This window comes from Lithobates pipiens, unplaced genomic scaffold (genome assembly GCF_037356315.1).
Source record: "Lithobates pipiens isolate NorthernLeopardFrog02 unplaced genomic scaffold, aLitPip1_a1.2 Scaffold_13, whole genome shotgun sequence".
Lineage (NCBI taxonomy): Eukaryota > Metazoa > Chordata > Amphibia > Anura > Ranidae > Lithobates > Lithobates pipiens.
Window position 1 is genome coordinate 329,416,545 of NW_027507718.1, and position 18,525 is coordinate 329,435,069.

At 42.3% G+C, this 18,525-nt stretch overlaps 1 protein-coding gene across 1 annotated transcript in view; it reads left to right on the forward strand.

Moving 5' to 3' along the window:
• SMARCA5 (SNF2 related chromatin remodeling ATPase 5) overlaps nt 1–18,525 on the forward strand; it is an 86,628-nt gene that overhangs the window by 19,251 nt on the left and 48,852 nt on the right. Inside the window, exons 3-7 of the mRNA XM_077476969.1 lie at nt 5,678–5,844; nt 9,026–9,126; nt 12,253–12,353; nt 16,339–16,518; nt 16,634–16,789. Of these exons, the coding sequence (XP_077333095.1) occupies nt 5,678–5,844; nt 9,026–9,126; nt 12,253–12,353; nt 16,339–16,518; nt 16,634–16,789 (705 nt within the window). The remainder of the gene's footprint in view (nt 1–5,677; nt 5,845–9,025; nt 9,127–12,252; nt 12,354–16,338; nt 16,519–16,633; nt 16,790–18,525) is intronic.

Sequence of the window (18,525 nt, forward strand, 5' to 3'; positions counted from 1 at the left end):
ATCTGAAGGGAGCTCAGAATTCACTGGCCGATTTTCTCAGTCGGCAGAAGGTAGGACAGGACGAGTGGTCCCTCAACAGGAAAGTGTTCGAGGAGATTGTGTCATGCTGGGGAAGGCCAGAAATAGACCTATTTGCAGCAGAAAGCAACAGGAAGGTGACAGTTTTTTTCCATTCACCCACAGGATCGGGCCAGGGGGATAGACGCGCTTGCCAATCCGTGGCAATTCGCCCTGTTATGCCTTCCCTCCTGTAAGGATGGTGGCGGAGGTTCTGCAGAAGTTCCGATTGGAAGCTACGGACCTCATTTTAGTGGCTCCTTTTTGGCCAAGGAGACCCTGGTTTGCCAGTATAAAGAGGTTGGCCGTTCATCCTCTGCTGTTGCTTCTGGTCAGGGAGGACTTGCTTTCCCAGGGGCCCATTCTGCATCCTCAGATGGAGAGACTGAAGCTTGTGGCCTGGTATCTGAGGAACAGATCTTAAGATCACAAGGTTTCTCGGAGAGAGTGGTTAAGACCTTGTTAGAATGCCGTAAACCGGTAACTAGAGCGATTTACGCCAAGATAGGGAAAAGGTTTAACTCCTGGTTGCGAGAACAGGGAGTTGGACATCCCAGGGTCTCAGCAGTCCTAGAGCTTCTGCAAGCGGAGGTAGAGCTGGGCATTTCTATCAGCACCCTAAAGGTACAGGTGGCAGCCTTAAGTGTTTTTCTTCAGTCCTCTCTCTCTCCAGCAGAATCCTTTTGTCAAGAACTTCTTCAAAGCTCTGGCTAGATCCAGGCCTGTGAAGATGAAGACCTGCCATACCTGGGATTTGCCCTTCGTCCTTAGGTCTTTGACCCGAGATCCCTTCAAGGCCTTAGAGAAGGCATCCCTTAAATGGTAGTACTGAAGACAGTTGTTTTTTATTTTTTTTATTTTTATTTTTTTTATTTTTTTAATAGCGATCACCTCCGCCAGAAGAGTGAGTGATCTGCAAGCGCTCTCGATCAGGGAGCCGTTTTTGTTAATTTTAGAGGACAGGGTAGTGCTTAAGACTGACCCTAGTTTTCTCCCTAAGGTTGTGTCTTCTTTTTTATTTTATTTTTTATTTTTTTCATAGGACACAGGACATTGTTTTGCCAATGCTTTTTTCATACTCAGACGGGGATGAGGTGGGATCTTTGCGTTTGTTAGATGTCAGAAGAAGCCTTAGTTTTTTTGGAAGCCACTAGGGACTTCAAGAAGTCAGACTCACTTTTTGTTTTTCTGGCGCCCACAAGGGCTGTAAGGCGTCCAAATCGTCTATCGCCAGGTGGATAAGAATTGCGATACGTAAAGCCTATGAATTAGAAGGGAAGTGGTCTCCCTTAGTTAAGGCGCACTCTACCAGGACGGTTTCTGTGTCATGGGAAGAGAGGGCTGGAGCCTCTCTAGAGGAGATCTGCAAGGCAGCAACTTGGTCCAGCTACTCTACTTTTGCAAGACATTACCGTCTGGATTTATTGTTTTTGATAAGGAATAGACTTTTGGACGAAAGGTCCTCCCAGGCAGTGGTCCCGCCCTAACAAGGCGAGTTCCTTGCTTATCATCTCAGAGGCTGTCCTGGAAGACGATATGAGAAAACCGGAGTTAGACTTACCGTTAACTCTTTTTCTAGGAGTCTTCCAGGACAGCCTGGTTTCCCACGCAAAGTTGTTTAGTTTGAGTAGTGGTGAGGATGTGTACTAACGTGGTTGTTAGTGTGTCTTTCAGAGCCTTCCGGCGGTTCTTGGAGTAAAACTGAGGAGGGCCTGGAGGGCCACCCTTTTATTTGATTGGGTTGACGTGTTTCCTGTCCCGGAGGGGGGGGGGGCTATATCTCAGAGTCTGTCCTGGAATACTCTTAGAAAAAGAGTTACCGGTAAGTCTAACTCCGGTTTTCATCTTTAAAACCAAACGCAGTATTTCTGACACTTGACTTGGAACACTGAACTTGCCAAGTCCACCCCAAAACTCTCTTCACAGTGAAGGTGCACCCTCACTCCTAAGTGTGGAGATATTTGTTAGTTTGCATTTCACTAGGCCATAGACATCCCAGACCCAAGGAATCATTTGGTTATTTCAGGGTACATAATGGAGTTCAATGATCTACCCTCTTATCCCTTTCAAACCAACTTAACTCTTCTCTAAGACAGTAAAATCTGAAGACCACCCTAAACCATATCTTGTTCAGGAAGTGGCTATTCCTATTTCTGTGGAAGACAGGTTCAAATGGTTATATTCAAAAGCGTTCAAGATGCCAAAACACAAAGGGGTATTTATCCTATCCTATCCGTGACCTAAAATGCCTAACCAAGTATCTTTGTTCCGAAGTTTCATATGGAATCCAAAAGGTTTATTGCCTCTGGGACCAGGAGCATACTTGGTATCAGTAGATACCCAAGATGCTTATCTGCATTTTCCTATTGCCTACCTCATCAGCACTTCCGGCCCTTCGTGGTGGCAGTCATATGCTTTCAACTTTTGACCTATCCTCTGCATTCAGATTACTCGCAAAGTTATTTGCACTTCTTGCTCTTTAGGAGCATTAAGGTAATGGGGTATCGAAATGACTGTCTACTGAAGGATTCCGCTCCCTTCAGCTATCTGCAAATGCCTCAAGGACTATTCCTATGCTTTTGGGTCTTTGAGTAATCAACTTTTTCTAATGTCTGTTTTCCAACCTTCCCTTTTAACTAGGCCTGATTCTGGATACAGCTGGGGACAAAGATTTGCTTCCAGAAAGCTAAATTCATGTTGAGATCTTAATATTAAAGAAACATCCCTCAGTGAGATTCTCTGAAGGTTCATTCACACTTGCCTCTGTGTAATGAAGCAGGCAGTGCCAATCCTGGTGAATCACACTTAACGTGTTTTTTTTTTATTTTTATTTATTTTTTTCTTAAACCTTACTGAAAGTATAATTTAGTTTAAAATGGAACGTTTAAAAAAAAAAAAAAGCAATTTATTCTTAAATATCTCTATGCAGTGGTAAATATAAATAACCAACTATATGGTTAGAGAGCAAAATCTCTAATCCACTCTGAGAACAGACAGAAGAGATGTACTGTATATACTATTAGAGGAGATTTTCCCTCAAAAAATATCATTTTAAGAACCTTTGTTCGATTTTCTAATCGTTAGTGGGGGTCAAATTGATGTTCATTTTCAACCACAGTGACGGGAAAATTTGGAAATAGAAAACGATTTGAAAGGAATTTTTAGACGGTGGATGTGGTTTTTGGTCAGAAATTACATTCATTTTAAAAACAAGTGAAAATTTCAAAACTTTCTGTCCAGTGAATGTACAGAGATTTTTCGTCTGAAAATTGATTTGTGTGGCCAGCATAAAGCTCGGTATGCAGTTTGCTTTTGATCTGTTTCTGCAGTGCGTTTTCATTTTTGCGCATGTGATTTTGCTGTGCTTTGAGTTTTTGCATTTTTTTTTTTGGCCAATTTGTTGGGCAGATTAAACACAAATTGCTGCAAAACCCATTAAAGGCTTTTCTGCAGCTTCTCCATTGAATTACATTGCACCAAAAGCATTGTTTTGCATTAAAAAAAAGTCCCTGACCGTTTCCAAATACACAGCGGCTGAAAGAAGCACAGATGTGAACGTGTCCCATAGTAAACAATGTAAATGAACTGTAGTGGGTGAACCAGATCTAAGACGTTTAGTAACATAATGGGGTTAAAAAAAACTAAAAGTAGCCCTTTATACTACAACAAAAAGCAGATAATCACTACTGTAAGGGGTTGATTTTTTTTTTTTTTAACTGTAGAACTGTGAAAGTGGTATTTACAGTAGCGATTATTTGTAATTTTTGTTCTATAAAGGGCTCATTTTATTTAACCCCATTATGTTACTGGCTGATTAATCGATTCATTTCATAATCAATTCGTTTTTTCAGCCCTACTTTCATCCTAACATCTTTAATCTTATTTCAGAAACGGGGGAATTTCAGCTGTCGAAATCATGGCCACCAGTTACAACCAGTTACCCCTGTTTTTATCCAGAACTTAAAATTCTCTAGCACTGGTATTAGATCATTCCCTTAACCCTGTTTCCAGGTTACATACCTTTCCTAAATTGCAAAATTTGCTTCAAATGCGCTTGATAAAAAACGCAAGCAAAGAAACTGGTGATCTTCTTTGCCTGAAAATTGGCCCAGAAGAACCTGGTAGACAGATCTACTCAAACATCTAGGAGACTATCCCTAGCCTCTTCCAGACAGGCCAGACTTATCTCAGGACCCCCTATTTCATCCTCCTTTTTTTTTTTTTTTTTTTTTTTTTTTTTTTGTCACTGGCTTTAATGGTGCACTGAAATTTCAGCCACCAAAAATTATCAGACGAAGACAGTGTTTTTGGCATGCGATGGTAAGAAGGAAAATGCAGATAATGGAACACTAAAAAGGGGCGGGGCCTGTCCCAGGTGTCGCCCATTCCGTGGGGTGTTGCCCTGGCGCACCCTAGTCCTCCCCTGCCTCCTCCCAACCGCAAACTCCATGTGTCACGGAGCTGAATTGTTCAGGCGGCCACAGTAATAATGTCCCACTTCAGTTGATAAGTGGATAAGGTTATAGGGGTATATGAGCATAGAAAAGCCGGCACTTCTGGAGAATCATTCGTAAATCTTTTTCCATATTATATGATAGCTGATGTGTTTCGACACAAGCCCTGTTCACAGCACAATCCATCATGAGAGACCCTGTGTATGTGCGTGTAAAAAGATATTGTAGTCCACTCTAGGGCTAAAACAATCAACTATGAAATCGATTACTATTTAATCTATTAATCGGCCAGTAACATAATGGGGTTAAAACTAAAATTGGCCCTTTTATAGTACAAAGAGCAAATAATCACTACTGTAAATATTACTTTCACTGTAGAGATATATATATATATATATATATATATATATATATATATTTATTTGTGTACATATGTGTGTGGAAAGCTGGTTAGTCTCAAGTCAGCTGTTTGCAGCAAAGAGAGTCTCTACTAAGTGGTGTGAATAGGTACTGACAAAACTGGCTTGTGGATGTTTTTTCTGTTTTTTTGTTTAATTGTTTTGCGATAAAGAGCTTACAGCTAGTAATTATAGTATGTTCTATATATCAAATAGTAAGGCCCTTTCACACAGGGCGGATTCGTTTTGATGGACTCCGCTAGCTCAGCGTGTTGATCCCCACTGAGTAGTTGGCTGATGGGTCCATCTCCGCTCACTGTGCTGATACGGACCTGTCAAAGCTCTGCTCTCCTCTGACGAGATTGGCTGGCTGAAAAAGGAGCGCCTATCCATTTCCAACCAAGCTGCTGGATGGCTGGCAAACTTATTGCCTTACGTCTGTTTTGAGCTGATCTTATCAGATGGCAGGCGGGTGTTGGCATACACACATTCACTGACACCAGCCTCCCCCAATGAGTGGCACGTTAGGCTCTGCCTGAAAAATGGATCATGTGAAAGGAGCCCTAAAATCCCAATTTAATCATTTTTGTGGAACTGTCAGAGTAATCGCATAAGCAAAACACTAGCCTGAAAATAGATGGGTAGTGCTGTGGGTTTATTTTTTATTTTTTTTTCCCCCCCTTTAAGCTTCAATCTTTGAACATGCAAAATCTAATTTCATAACTTGTTGAATTGCTAAACTTTTTTTTTTTTTTTTTTTCCATGTAGCAAACAGATCGGTCCAACAGATTTGACTATCTGCTGCAACAGACAGAGTTGTTTGCGCACTTTATACAGCCTGCAGCACAAAAAACGCCAACCTCCCCATTAAAAATGAAGCCTGGACGCCCTCGGTTAAAGCAAGATGAGAAGCAAAATTTAATATCTGCTGGAGAGTAAGTAATATCTATTTGAAAGAGAAATGTAAAGGCATTGTGACACCCCCTAGCAATTTTTTCAAATAAGATATGACCTCCACATCACTACAGGGCACAGTAGTGTGAAATGGAGGTTGGTGAAACCATTGAATTGCTGCACTTTATTCAAGGCAATCTCTAAAACTGTACAAAGGAGGCAAATAATGGCAGTTGCAGTTTATGTAGTAAATGCACCGAAAAAACACCAGTGTCCCTGTGTGGGTAAATACAGCTTTACATGTGTATGTATTGATATTCCCCTTATGAGCGGGAGACCCAAAGCAAAACTAAACTGAACTATACTATTCAGTGATGCTACATTTACAAGTCCCTGAGCTCTCACTGACATCTTTATCTGGTTGTCTTCTGGATTTGGTATCTTTAACCTTTTGCCATCATGGAAAGCTTAATTGCCCACACCTGGCATATACTGGGATTGTATGCCCAGTTGTGCCCACCCAAAAAGATTGCATGGTGGAAAGTAAGCAGGGGGGAGGATTTGGGGTAAATTTTAGTCATGTTTAAAAACCGGACCGCCACATGCTGATGTATGTCCCTACTTTGGGGACGGATATTATTGTTATGGCAGCAGCTGGCTGCTATAACCCTAGTATCCCAGTGTTCAGCTGGCGGTTCGGTACAAAAGTGGTCTCAGCGGCGGTTCGCCGCAAGAACACTTATCTATGACGGGAGAGACGCGCCCCCACCCCGCGATCCGGTGCCCTCTGCCACTTACCGAGCTGTCGGAGGCGATTGCGTCTGTCCCCTGGGCTGACATGTAGACTAGTGAGGGGAAGATGGCACCCACCCGTCTCTGACACTGCAGGGCGGAACCGACGTCACTTCTGCCCATAGCTCTTAAAGGAGAATTTTTATTTTTTCAATTGACAATTTATTTTATTGCATTTTAATGTAAATATGAGATCTGGGGTCAAAAAGACCTCAGATCTCATTTAAGAGGTCCTATCATGCTTTTTTTCTATTACAAGGGATGTTTACATTCCTTGTAATGGGAATACAAGTGACAGATTTATGTAGTTATTTTTTTAAACGAGCCTCGTCCCGTTGAGCTCGCGTGCAGAAGCGAGCGCATATAAAACCGGTGTTCAACCCACGTGCGAGGTATCGCTGTGATTGGTAGAGCGAGGGCAATAATTCTCACCCTAGACCCACCTCTGTAGTGCAAAACATGGAACCGGTAGAATTTTTTTACATTTCGCCTATGGAGATTTTTAAAGGTAAGTTTGTCGCCATTCCACGAGCGCACGCAGTTTTGAAGCGTGACATGTTGGGTATCGATTAGTAATTTTCTAGCAAAAAAAAAAATGTTTTTAACTTGTGTATATACCACATCTAAAAAAAGAGGCCTGGTCTTAAAGTGGAGTTCCACCCATTTAAAAGTCAACCGCTACAAAAAGCATAGCTGCTGACTTTTAATAATCGGCACTCTCCTGTCCCATGGTCCAGCGATGTGGGTTAACGAAACCCTGCTCCTCTCCGAGGCACCGACGTTCTAACTGGATTGCACACGCACGAACCATGCTGCGATTGGCAATCTTCTGGGACCTATGACATGTCCCAGAAGATTGCATGGAGGTGAGGTGAACTTCCTTGCGGAGCCCTGAGAGGAAGTGGGAGCTGGGTGCCCATAAAAACTGGGTATCCGCCCCCGGAAAAAAGACATGCCAAATGTGGCATGTCAGGGGTTCACCATCACTTGGGTGGAACTTCGCTTTAAGAGCCCTTTCACACTATTTTTAGCGCCGCTATTGGGGTGGTTTTAACTCCTGTTAGCGGCCAAAAAAGGGTTAACCACTTGACCATTTAGCCCCCTTGCTAACCAGACCAATTTTCAGCTTTCAGTGCTCACTTTTACAATTACTTAGTCATGCAACACTGTACCCAAATGAAATTTTTTTTTCACACAAATAGAGCTTTCTTTTGGTGGTCTTTAACCACCGTTCAGTTTTTTTTTTGCGCTATCAGACTGAAAATTTGGTTAACATAAATTCTGTGTTGGCAGCCTGTACCCGTGGAGCGATCACGTGGTAAACAGCCGCTATCAGTGGCCGTTTACTGTGATCCGGCGGTCACGGTTGTTCCCAGGTGTGTGCCCCAGGGGGTGCACAGGAGCAAGATCCTGGGAGGACGTCCCATGGACATCCACCCAGAATAAGCCGACCACACTGTAGCCGTCTTTTGGCTATGGCCAGTCGGCATGCGGTTAATACCGCCTCAAAACGCAGCTGCAGCGGCTCTTTGCCGTGGATTGGCGGCGCTGCCCATTGATTTCAGTGGGCAGGGGCGCTTTAGGAGCAGTGTATTCACCGCTCCTACAGCGCTGCAAAGAAGCTGCTTGCAGGACTCTTTGTGACACCCTGCTGGCGCAGCTCCCCAGTGTGAAAGCACTTAGGCTTTCACACTGAGATTGCAGCTGAGGCCTTTTACAGGCACTATATTTAGCGCTAAGGTGCCTGGGAAAAACGCCTCCAGTGTGAAAGGGGTCCTAATGATCTAAGGGCCTGGTCCGTAAACAGCTGGTGAACATATGCGATTCCATATTGCGCCCGACAGTCTCCGGGGGTCTTGTATGTGTCAATGAGTTGAGGGTTATGCCACAAAGGAGCATTTGGGGAGGTGTTCAGGCAAGTACCACCTGTTCTACCATTATAAATATGAAAAAATCTTGTAGGAAAGTTTAAAAATATTCTCCCATTGTTCAGGATATGGGCCGTTCCTATATATTGCATTAAGTGCTTTGTATGACTGGTCTTGGGCTGCCAGGGTAGCCACTGAAGCCACATTGTTTTGGAATGAGAAATTTTGGTAGAAATGTGTCCAAGGAGACCCTAGATCTTGGATCCCCAAAGAAACGAGAGTAACCTACCGGTATTTATTTCAGTAAATAGTTTCTTAGGGATACAAATTGGGGCATGCTTAAATATGGAAATCTGGGGCGGTAGATAACTTTGAATACATTAGGGAAGCTACTTTGCGTTGAGAGTATTCAGAGTTATTTTTTATTTTTTTTATCAGACTCCCAACAGTGCATTATTTTTATTTTTTACTGTTCTATTTTAGAAATGTACATTTACAAAATATGAAACTTTATTCCGACATATGTTCAGTGTTTTTTTTTATTTATCTTTTTTTACTAAAGTAATCGGCATCGTAGAACAGAGCAGGAAGAAGATGAAGAGCTGTTAACGGAAAGTTCAAAGACAACAAATATTTGTACCAGATTTGAGCAGTCACCTTCTTGTAAGTATGGCTCTGTTTTTAGGCCTCTTGCACACAATACTCCTGTTTGAGCAACTACTTTTTCAGACGTGTTTTTTTTTTTTTTTTTTTTTTTTTTTATTGTCCGTGAAAATGTATTCTTGCGTTTCTTGTTCTGCACAATATGTAAATGGCTTTTGCACACTTTTTGCACTTTTGAGGTGTAAAGTACTGACCAAAAATGCTGATTTTTCGAATTTTACTAAATGCATGGCTCTTGTGTAGGTGCCTGTGTGCATAGGCACATTACAATTAATGGACTGTATTTTCATTTAGTAAAAAATAAAAAGCTGTACTGAGCATTTACAAGCTGCAGTGTGCAAGAGGCCTTATAAGGAACCGCATATTCTCTCTTGCCTAGTTTGTGTTTTGTTTGAGCTATCTTTCATAGTAGTTGTAAAATATTAACTATACAATTGGAAGTTTTTTGCTTACAAAACATTTTAAAATGCTGTTGGATACTTTTATTAGAATTTGCTAAGACAGGCTAATATGGCCTGTTTTAATCTCCTACATCGGAAAGAATTATCAACTTGTTTTATAATATAATTGTGCTACAAATGAGGTGACTGAAAACAATTGGTAAGTCTAGCTATTGAGATTAAAATCACCTCTGCAAATCCTAACGTTTTATCTGGTACAGCAGTAGTGTCTGTGTAGCTCTGGTGGGTAAAATTTGATTCACCAACAATAAATAGGGATGCACCGAAATTTCGGGCCGCCGAAAATGCCCTTTTCGGCAATTTGCCGTAAAAAAAGAGAAAAACTGCCGAAAATAAGGCGTGGCCTGGATGAGGGGCGGGCCCCGCCCCTGGTGCCGCCCATCATGGGGGTGTCCTATAGAGCAGGAGAGCCGCCTCCGCTGCCTGTTTGATCACAGCGCCGGGAACATCACAGCTTTCATTTCAATAGCTGTGTGTTCCCGGCCGTGCCGTCACACACAGCCCCTCCCCCTTGGTCGGGCACTTTGATGGACAGATCACCCACAGGACTGGAAGGATGATCTGTCTATCAAAGTGCCCGGCCAAGGGGGAGGGGCTGTGTGTGACGGCACGGCCGGCAACACAAAGCTATTGAAATGAAAGCTGTGATGTTCCCGACGCTGTGATCAAACAGGCGGCGGAGGCAGCTCTCCTCTCTTCCCTGCACAGGCTGGCTGCAATATGGGGCACTGTGGCTGCAATGGGGTACACCTCCTGTACCACGTCCCCAGTCTCTGACCATCTCCTGTACCACGTCCCCAGTCTCTGACCATCGCCTGTATAAAAATTTTTTTTTTAAATATGTTTCGGTTTTTGGCCTAGTGTATTTTTCATTATCGGTTTCGGCACCAAAAAACCCATTCGGTGCATCCCTAACAATAAATGTTTGAGTCAAATTCACTACTGTGTAAATGTCTCATGGTTTCAGAGTTTAGAGGGGGGCGGTGAGGTTACCCTCTGACATGTGTAGTGCTTATGCGTAGTGTAGTGATTTATCTGCTGAGCACTGCATTGTTGCATACTCTCCTATGCACAAAAGCATTGTGCTCGATCGTACATCCCAAGACACAGGAAATCATATTGGGTAACCAGGTGCCTATTGGCTCAGAGGCCTCTTGGCTGATTTGTACTGCTGTTTCAGCAAGGATCTTGATATACATGGCAGCAGGCAGTGTCTCAACAGCAGAGGGGAAGGGCATGTGAGGGATTCAATATATATCGTCTTCAGGTAAGGGGAAACCAAGGTGCAGGCCCTCTTGCATTATGCTGCATGGGGACCAGTTTGTTCCATGCAGTCCTGAGACTCTCCACCTATCTGGTATCTCTTCTACTGGGGGCAATTTCTCTGGTTCCTTTGTGACAAGGGAGAAAGTGTCCTCTGCTATTGCTTGGATACAGCAACAGCTTTCTGGAAATACTTGCCAGCTTGCACTTGGTCACAAACAGCTTTCCTCTTCTACTCTGGTTAAAACCACTCATAAATGAAGACGGAATTGGATGATGATCATGTTCAAATATAAGAAGGTGCTGAAGACTTCTGATCTGAGGAAGCTACACTCCCAGGGTCAGAGTTTATCTCGGACCTTAAAGGCTTTTGTGAGTTTTCCTTTCTTGTACATTCTCATTTAAAGGATATTTTCTACATGGTTTGGACTTGCCCTGACAAGTTGTGTGGCCAAAAAGGTTCTCTCAGCAACACCCCATGGAAAGGGGGTTCATCAATGAGTGTGCCTACAAGTGTATCCACCCAAACCACTGCTAGGTGCTTGTGCTATAGTGCATCAGAATGTAAACTGTCCATGGGCCATGTGTGTGGGGCTAATGATAGTGATGATTGGAAGTCCAGAGCCCAGTAACATAAGTAGCCGGAAGTAAAAACCGTTTATTCCAACAATGAAGCAGCAAGAAGCCTGAGGTGAATGTGGAACAGCATTACCAGAGGTAGGTGCAATCCCATCCTGCTGCAGCAGAGGAAGATGAGCGGAAACCTGCGAATACCGGGAGATCTGGATGGAGGGCAGATCTTGTGAGAAAGCCACCCGCTACAGCCGAACAGCGGGGAAGCGCAGGTCACCGGAAACTGCGTGGCTGATCAGCTTTCTCACACAGGACCTGCCCTCCATCTAGTTCTCCCGGTATATGCAGGTTCCTCTCGTCATCTTCTGCTGAAGGATGGGATCAGATCCACTTCTGGTAATGCTATTCCACATTCAGCTCAGGCTTCTTGCTATTTTTATTGCTGCTTTGTTGGAATAAAACCAGCAAAAAATAGAAAATCCGATTCTAGGCATAGCCCCTCCCTGTTTAGACAAAGCTTCAGTTTTCTGTAGCAATACCTAGATCACAAAGTTGGACGGAATGGAATCCCTGTGTTATGTGATGTACCCCCCAAAAAAGTATTTAACAGGTAAATCACATTTTTCAGTGCCAGTCAAAGGTGTAGCAGGGCAGTGCTAGAAAGGTTAGTATAAAGTGGAGGGAGACTTCATGCAGACTCTTGTCACTTTGCTATAAATCCACATGGCGATGGTGTAAAAAAAGGTTCCCTCTGTACGAATGGCAAATTTTCGCTTAGTCAAACTATATGATTAGAAAAACATCTTGAACTTTTATTTTTGTTCTGCAGATGTAAAAGGTGGCACGTTAAGAGACTATCAAGTCAGAGGCTTGAATTGGCTGATCTCTTTATATGAAAATGGAATAAATGGCATCTTGGCCGATGAAATGGTAGGTTGAAAAATTACATTTCTTTATTTTTCTAAGTTGTTTACCAAGTGGTGGTTTGTACCATTAATTTAAGATTTTCTGTGGATAAATTTCATTTGGTTTCCAAAAATGTATAGTGTAGCTGGAGGATGGCTAAGTTGAAATTTTATGTGGATCTTTTTGTTTTCCCCAAAAAATATTCTGTTGACATTCTTCTAATCCAGACACTATACAATCACCTGACTATTTTGCTTTGCATAGTTGCAATCAAAGCCATATTGATCAAGACTTGAGTATTATCAGGGCTTTAAACCTAAGAAATCTGAATTTGTCTGTTTGAAAAAAATGGGAAGTTTTATATTCCTTATTCCAGACTCTTGAGATGCAAGGAAACGATGGAAAAGTGGAAAAAAATGGAAGTCTCGTGCAGAAACTTGTCAATACAGCCTATTACATTACATTAATAAAAAGTGTAGGGTAGCAGACTATTGCTTGCCAGTTTGCTTTTAGGCCCCTTTTACACCTGCAGACCGTTCAGATCCACCTGTCCGTTTTTCAGGCGGATCGGAACGGGAGCTCCATGTACCTCCTATGGAGCATTGGATGTCTGCTGGCATCCGATCAGCCCCGATCCAATCCTCTCTGCTAAAACCAGACAGATACAAACCCTATTTTTCATCTGTCTGGTGGATCGGATTAAAATGGACAGACGGTCTGTAATTATCGGATTCCCCCATAGGGGAGAGCGGAGCACGGACCGGTCCATCCCCGCACAGAGTGCAGAGGCAGACTTGTCATCCGTTGGCTCAGCGGGGATCAACGGCGTCATCCCCGCTGAGCTATTTACGGGATCAATGTGGACTGCCGTGTGTGAAAGGGGCCTTAGGGAAATTTGTTTTTCCCTTTTTCCCCTTTTTCTTATTTTTTTTTTTTTTTGAAACAAAGTAATTTTGTAATTCATTTTTTTTTTATTTAGTTTTTTTGAGCTAATGTAAATCTGTTGTGTTCTGCTGTAAGTGTTAAAGTACAGTACTGTGCAAAAGATTTGGGCAGGTGTGAAGAAATGTAAAGGTAGGAATGCATTCAAAAATATTTTAATTGTTTTTATCTATTTGCAAAGATGGCAAATAAGAGAAATTTTAAATCAAATCAAATTTGGCTTCAAACAGCACAGTTCTTCTAGGTACACTTAAACGCTGTTTTTGAGGGAACTCGGCAGACAGGTTGTTACAAACATCTGGGAGAGCTAACCACAGATCTGTCACTGTAGACTACCTCAAATCCTTCGGTCTCTTCATTAGAGCCCTGTGGGTGCCAAATCATCACTTTCAGGACTCCTTGTTCTTTACGTTGAAGATGATTCTTAATGACATTGGCTGTATGTTTGGGGTCATTGTCCTGCTGCATAATATGTTTTTGGCCAACCGACACATCTCTGATGGTATGGCATGATGGATAAATATCTGCCTGTATTTGTTGGCATTGAGGACCATAGATGCAGTGGTTGCCAAGGAAACAATTCAGCAGATGAAAGACACATCCTGCTTGCTTCCCTTCAATATTTGAAGATGTCCAGCAGTGTCGTCGGAACAGAAGTGATGGAAACCAATGGTACCCAGTAGGTATACCCATCTACTATCCAGGGGAGTCTGGCCAGAAGTGGTCCTAATGGAAGAATTGCAGCCAAAAAGCCAAACTTCCGAAGTTGAAACAAGGCTAAGCACCTCAACTATGTGTGGAAACATACTGGACTGAGTCAAGTTTTTGAAATATTTGGCTGTAGCAGGAGGTAGTTTGTACGATGAAGGAATGGAGAGCAGTGGAATGAGTGTCTGCAGGCAGCAGTGGCGCTTGATGGAGGTTCCATGCAAGTTTGGGGCTGCATTTCTGCAAATGAAATGGATATCTGCCCCTATTTCTCCGCATTGAGGACACAACTGATTCTGACTAAATCTCCAGCTCCATCATACCATCAGGGAGGGGTACGATTGGCCCCAAATTTATTCTACAGCAGGACAATGATCCCAAACATACAGCCAGTGTCATTAAGAGCTATTTTCAGCATGAAGAATATCCAGGAGTTCTGGAAATTGTTTGGCCCATACAGAGCCCTGATATGAACATAGATATATAGTCTGTGGTTGGTTCTCCCAAGATGTTTGGAACAACCTACCTGCAGAGTTCTTTCGAAAACTGTTTGCAAGTGTACCTAGAAACATTTGGATTTTTTTCTGTTCATCTACTTTACTTTCCATTTTGGTGATAAAAAAAATAAATGAACACTTCTCTTTCTGAAAGCATTTTTTTCACAGCTGACAACTTTTGAACTGTACTATATATCTAAAGCAGAAACTTTTTTCGCATTTTGGATAGAGCAGGTGAAGGTTAAAACCTTTTTGTGTCGAATTAGACAGTCCCCATGGAAACAAGTGCTGCTACTGGAAGATTCCCCCCCCCCTTTTTTTTTTTTTTAATTATATTCCTTTTCTGCTAACTCAAACTTTTTTTTATTTTTATTTTTTTACCTCACTTTCCATTCCAGAACAATTGGAGATGGTGAAATTCCTTAATGTTGAAACCCAAACCTTTCATTTTGACATAGAAATGGAAGGCAAACCATTTTGTTTATAGACTTATAAAATATCTTTAAATGCCTTTTTTCTTTTATAAGCGATCACATTCCCTCTGTTCTCAGCTGCATAAGAGCTGGGAGGAGAAGCAACAGTACACGGATCTTCCCAGGGAAAAGCTTTCTGGGGGGGAGGGGTTGTGTCAGCACAGGTATGATCATTGGAGAGCAGGCTGAGTTCCCAGCACAGTTAAGTTATCGGGCTGTTTTCTGCTTGATGTACTCGGAATCGTCAAGGGTGGCTAGTGGAGTCCCCCAGGGTTCTATGCTGGGACCGATCCTGTTTAAGTTCATAAACAACCTAGAGGATGGGGTAAACGGTTCAATCTCTGTATTTGCTGCCAATACTAAGCTAAGCAGGACAATAACTTCTCCGCAGGATGTGGAAACTTTGCAAAAAGATCTTGACAAATGAATGGGGTTGGTAACTACATGGCAAATGAGGTTCAATGTAAAATAATGCACTTGGGTGGAAAAAATATGAATGCAATCTATACACTGGGGGGGAGAACCTCTGGGGGTCCTAGTAGATAGGCTCAGCAATGGCATGCAATGCCAAACTGCTGCTAACAAGGCAAACAGAATATTGGCATGCATTTAACAAAGGGGATTAACTCCAGAGATAAAAGAATTGTCCCGCTCTACAAGACTCTGGTCCGGCCGCATCTACAGTATGCTGTCCAGTTCTGGGCACCAGTCCTCAGGAAGGATGTACTGGAAATTAAGCGCGTACAGTGAAGGGTAACAAAGTTAATAAAGGGTCTGTAGGATATTGGTTATGAAGAAAGGTTGCGAGCACTGAATTTATTCTCTGTGGAGAAGAGATGCTTGAGGGGATATGATTTCAATTTACAAATACCATACTTGTGACCCCACATTAGGGATAAAACTTTTTTGCGGAAGGGGGTTTAACAAGACACGTGGCCACTTCCTAAAATTATAAGAGGTTTAACCTTTAAACTATGTAGAGGGTTTTTTACTGTAAGAGCAGCAAGGTTGTGGAATTGCCTTCCACAGGAGGTCTCAGTGGGGGGCATTAATGGTTTTAAGAAACTATTAGCTAAGCACCTGAACGACCACAACATAGAGATTTACAAGGTAATACTGACATAATTGCACACATAGGTTGGACTTGTGTCTTTTTTTTTATTTTTTGACCTCCTCTACTATGTAACTGTGGTCAGTTTTTAATAGGAAAGCAGTGGGGCTGGCATGAACACTAGGAATTTCACCTAAAGGAAGCAACACAAAGAACAAGATACTTTTTTATACAAGTAAATTGTACAGCAGGCACGTCAGGAATATTTACGTATTCTTTAAAAGACAAAAATGTTGCTTTTAGTTGTAATTTTAATGTAGAACTTTGTTTTCTCTTAGGGTCTAGGTAAGACTCTACAGACCATTAGTCTTCTTGGATATATGAAGCATTATAGGAGCATTCCTGGGCCTCACATGGTATTGGTTCCAAAGTCTACCTTGCACAATTGGATGGCAGAATTCAAAAGATGGGTGCCATCTTTGGGTGCAGTTTGTCTTATTGGTGACAAGGATCAACGAGTAAGTATTGATGCCTGCCTTGAGGATTGGCTTACCATTGTATGAAAACGTCATCGTATGTCCATTGGATGTATGCAGCTTCTTGTTGCTGAAATTTTTTTTTTTTTTTTTTAAGGCAGCCTTTGTTAGAGATGTTCTTCTACCAGGTGAATGGGATGTTTGTGTGACATCTTACGAAATGCTCATTAAGGAGAAGTCTGTTTTCAAGAAGTTCAATTGGAGATACTTGGTTATTGATGAAGCCCACAGGATTAAGAATGAAAAATCAAAGGTGGGTATATAATAATCTGGTTTGTGTCATAGACACATACAGTGCCTTGCAAAAGTAGAGGTACCACTAACCAAACACTGCCATGAAGACCAAGGAACATGCTAAACAAGTAAGGGACAAAGTTGTTGAGAAGTACACGTCAGGGTTAGGTTATAAAAATAAATATCCAAATCTTTGATACCTAGGAGCACCGTCAAATCTATCATAACCAAATAGAACATGGCACAACAGCAAACCTGCCAAGAGATGGCCGCACACCAAAGCTCACAGACTGGGCAAGCAGGGCATTATTCGGAGGCAACACAGAGACCTAAGGTAACCCTGTAAGAGCTACAGAGTTCCACAGCAGAGACTGGAGTATCTGTACATAGACAATAAGCCGTAAGCTCCATAGAGTTGGGCTTTATGGCAGAGTGGCCAGAAGAGAGAGCCATTTCAGCAAAAAACAAAATGGCACGATTTGAGTTTGCAAAAAAGCATGTGGGAGACTCACAAAATGTAGAGATGGTTCTCTGGTCTGATCAGACTAACATTTAACTTTTTGGCCATCAAAGAAAACACTGTCTGGCGCAAACCCAACATATCACATCACCCAAAGAACACCATCCCCACAGTGAAACATGGTGGTGGCAGCATCATGCTGTGGGGTTGTTTTTTAGAAGTTTGGACTGGGAAATTGGTTAGAGTTGAGGGAAAGATGGATGGTGCAAAATACAGGGATATTCTTGAGCAAAACCTTTGCCATTGAGGCTATGATGGAGGTCCACCTTCCAACAGGACAATGACCCCAAACACACTGCTAAAGCAACAATTGAGTAGTTTAAGGGGAAACATGTAAATATGTTGGAATGGCCTAGTCAAAGCCCAGACCTCAATCCAATAGAAAATCTGTGTTCAGACTCAGATTGCTGTTCACAAGCACAAACCATCCAACTTGAAGGAGCTGGAGCTGTTTTGCAAGAGCGAATAGGAAAAAATCCCAGTGGTAAGATGTGGCAAGCTCATAAGAACTTATCCAAAGTGACTTGGAGTTGTGATGGCTGCAAAAGGTGGCTTTACAAAGTATTGACTTTAGGAGGGTAAATAGTTATGCACATTGACTTTCTGTTATTTTGTCCTATTTGCTTGCTTCACAATAACAAAAAAAAAATCTTTAAAGTTGTGGGCATGTTTTCTGTAAATTGATGTAAATCCTCAAACAATCCATGTTAATTCCAGGATGTCAGGCAACAAAACACGAAAAATGCCAAGGGGGTGAATACTTTGCAAGGCACTGTATACATTTAATGTAATCGATGCACAAAAAAACCTGGGCAGATAGTTATTGGAGAGCAGGAAAAATCGGTGAACTATGCAAGCGCTTGTTTGGCATCCTTGTAGTGTAGAATGATGTGGCTGTGTGGGCAGACAGAATGGATGCAGGGTAGAAAATTGTCGGACAAGGATTTGTCTCCATGTTTATTGCAGCTGTATACATCTTAGTAAACACATGGACTTAAATGTAGCAGGAGCAAAATAGGATAACACTACAGGGAGGGAAGTTTTCCTTCTACTTAAATTGTTAAAAGGAATGAGCGCTACCTAATGTACCGTATTTATCGGCGTATAACACGCACCCCCCCCCCCAAATCGGGGGTGCGTGTTATACGCTGATCCCCCACTGTTTCTATCCCTTTCTGCGGCTTCTGAGTATTTTCGGCGGCTTTCGGATAGCCGAGCACCACCAAGATACACAG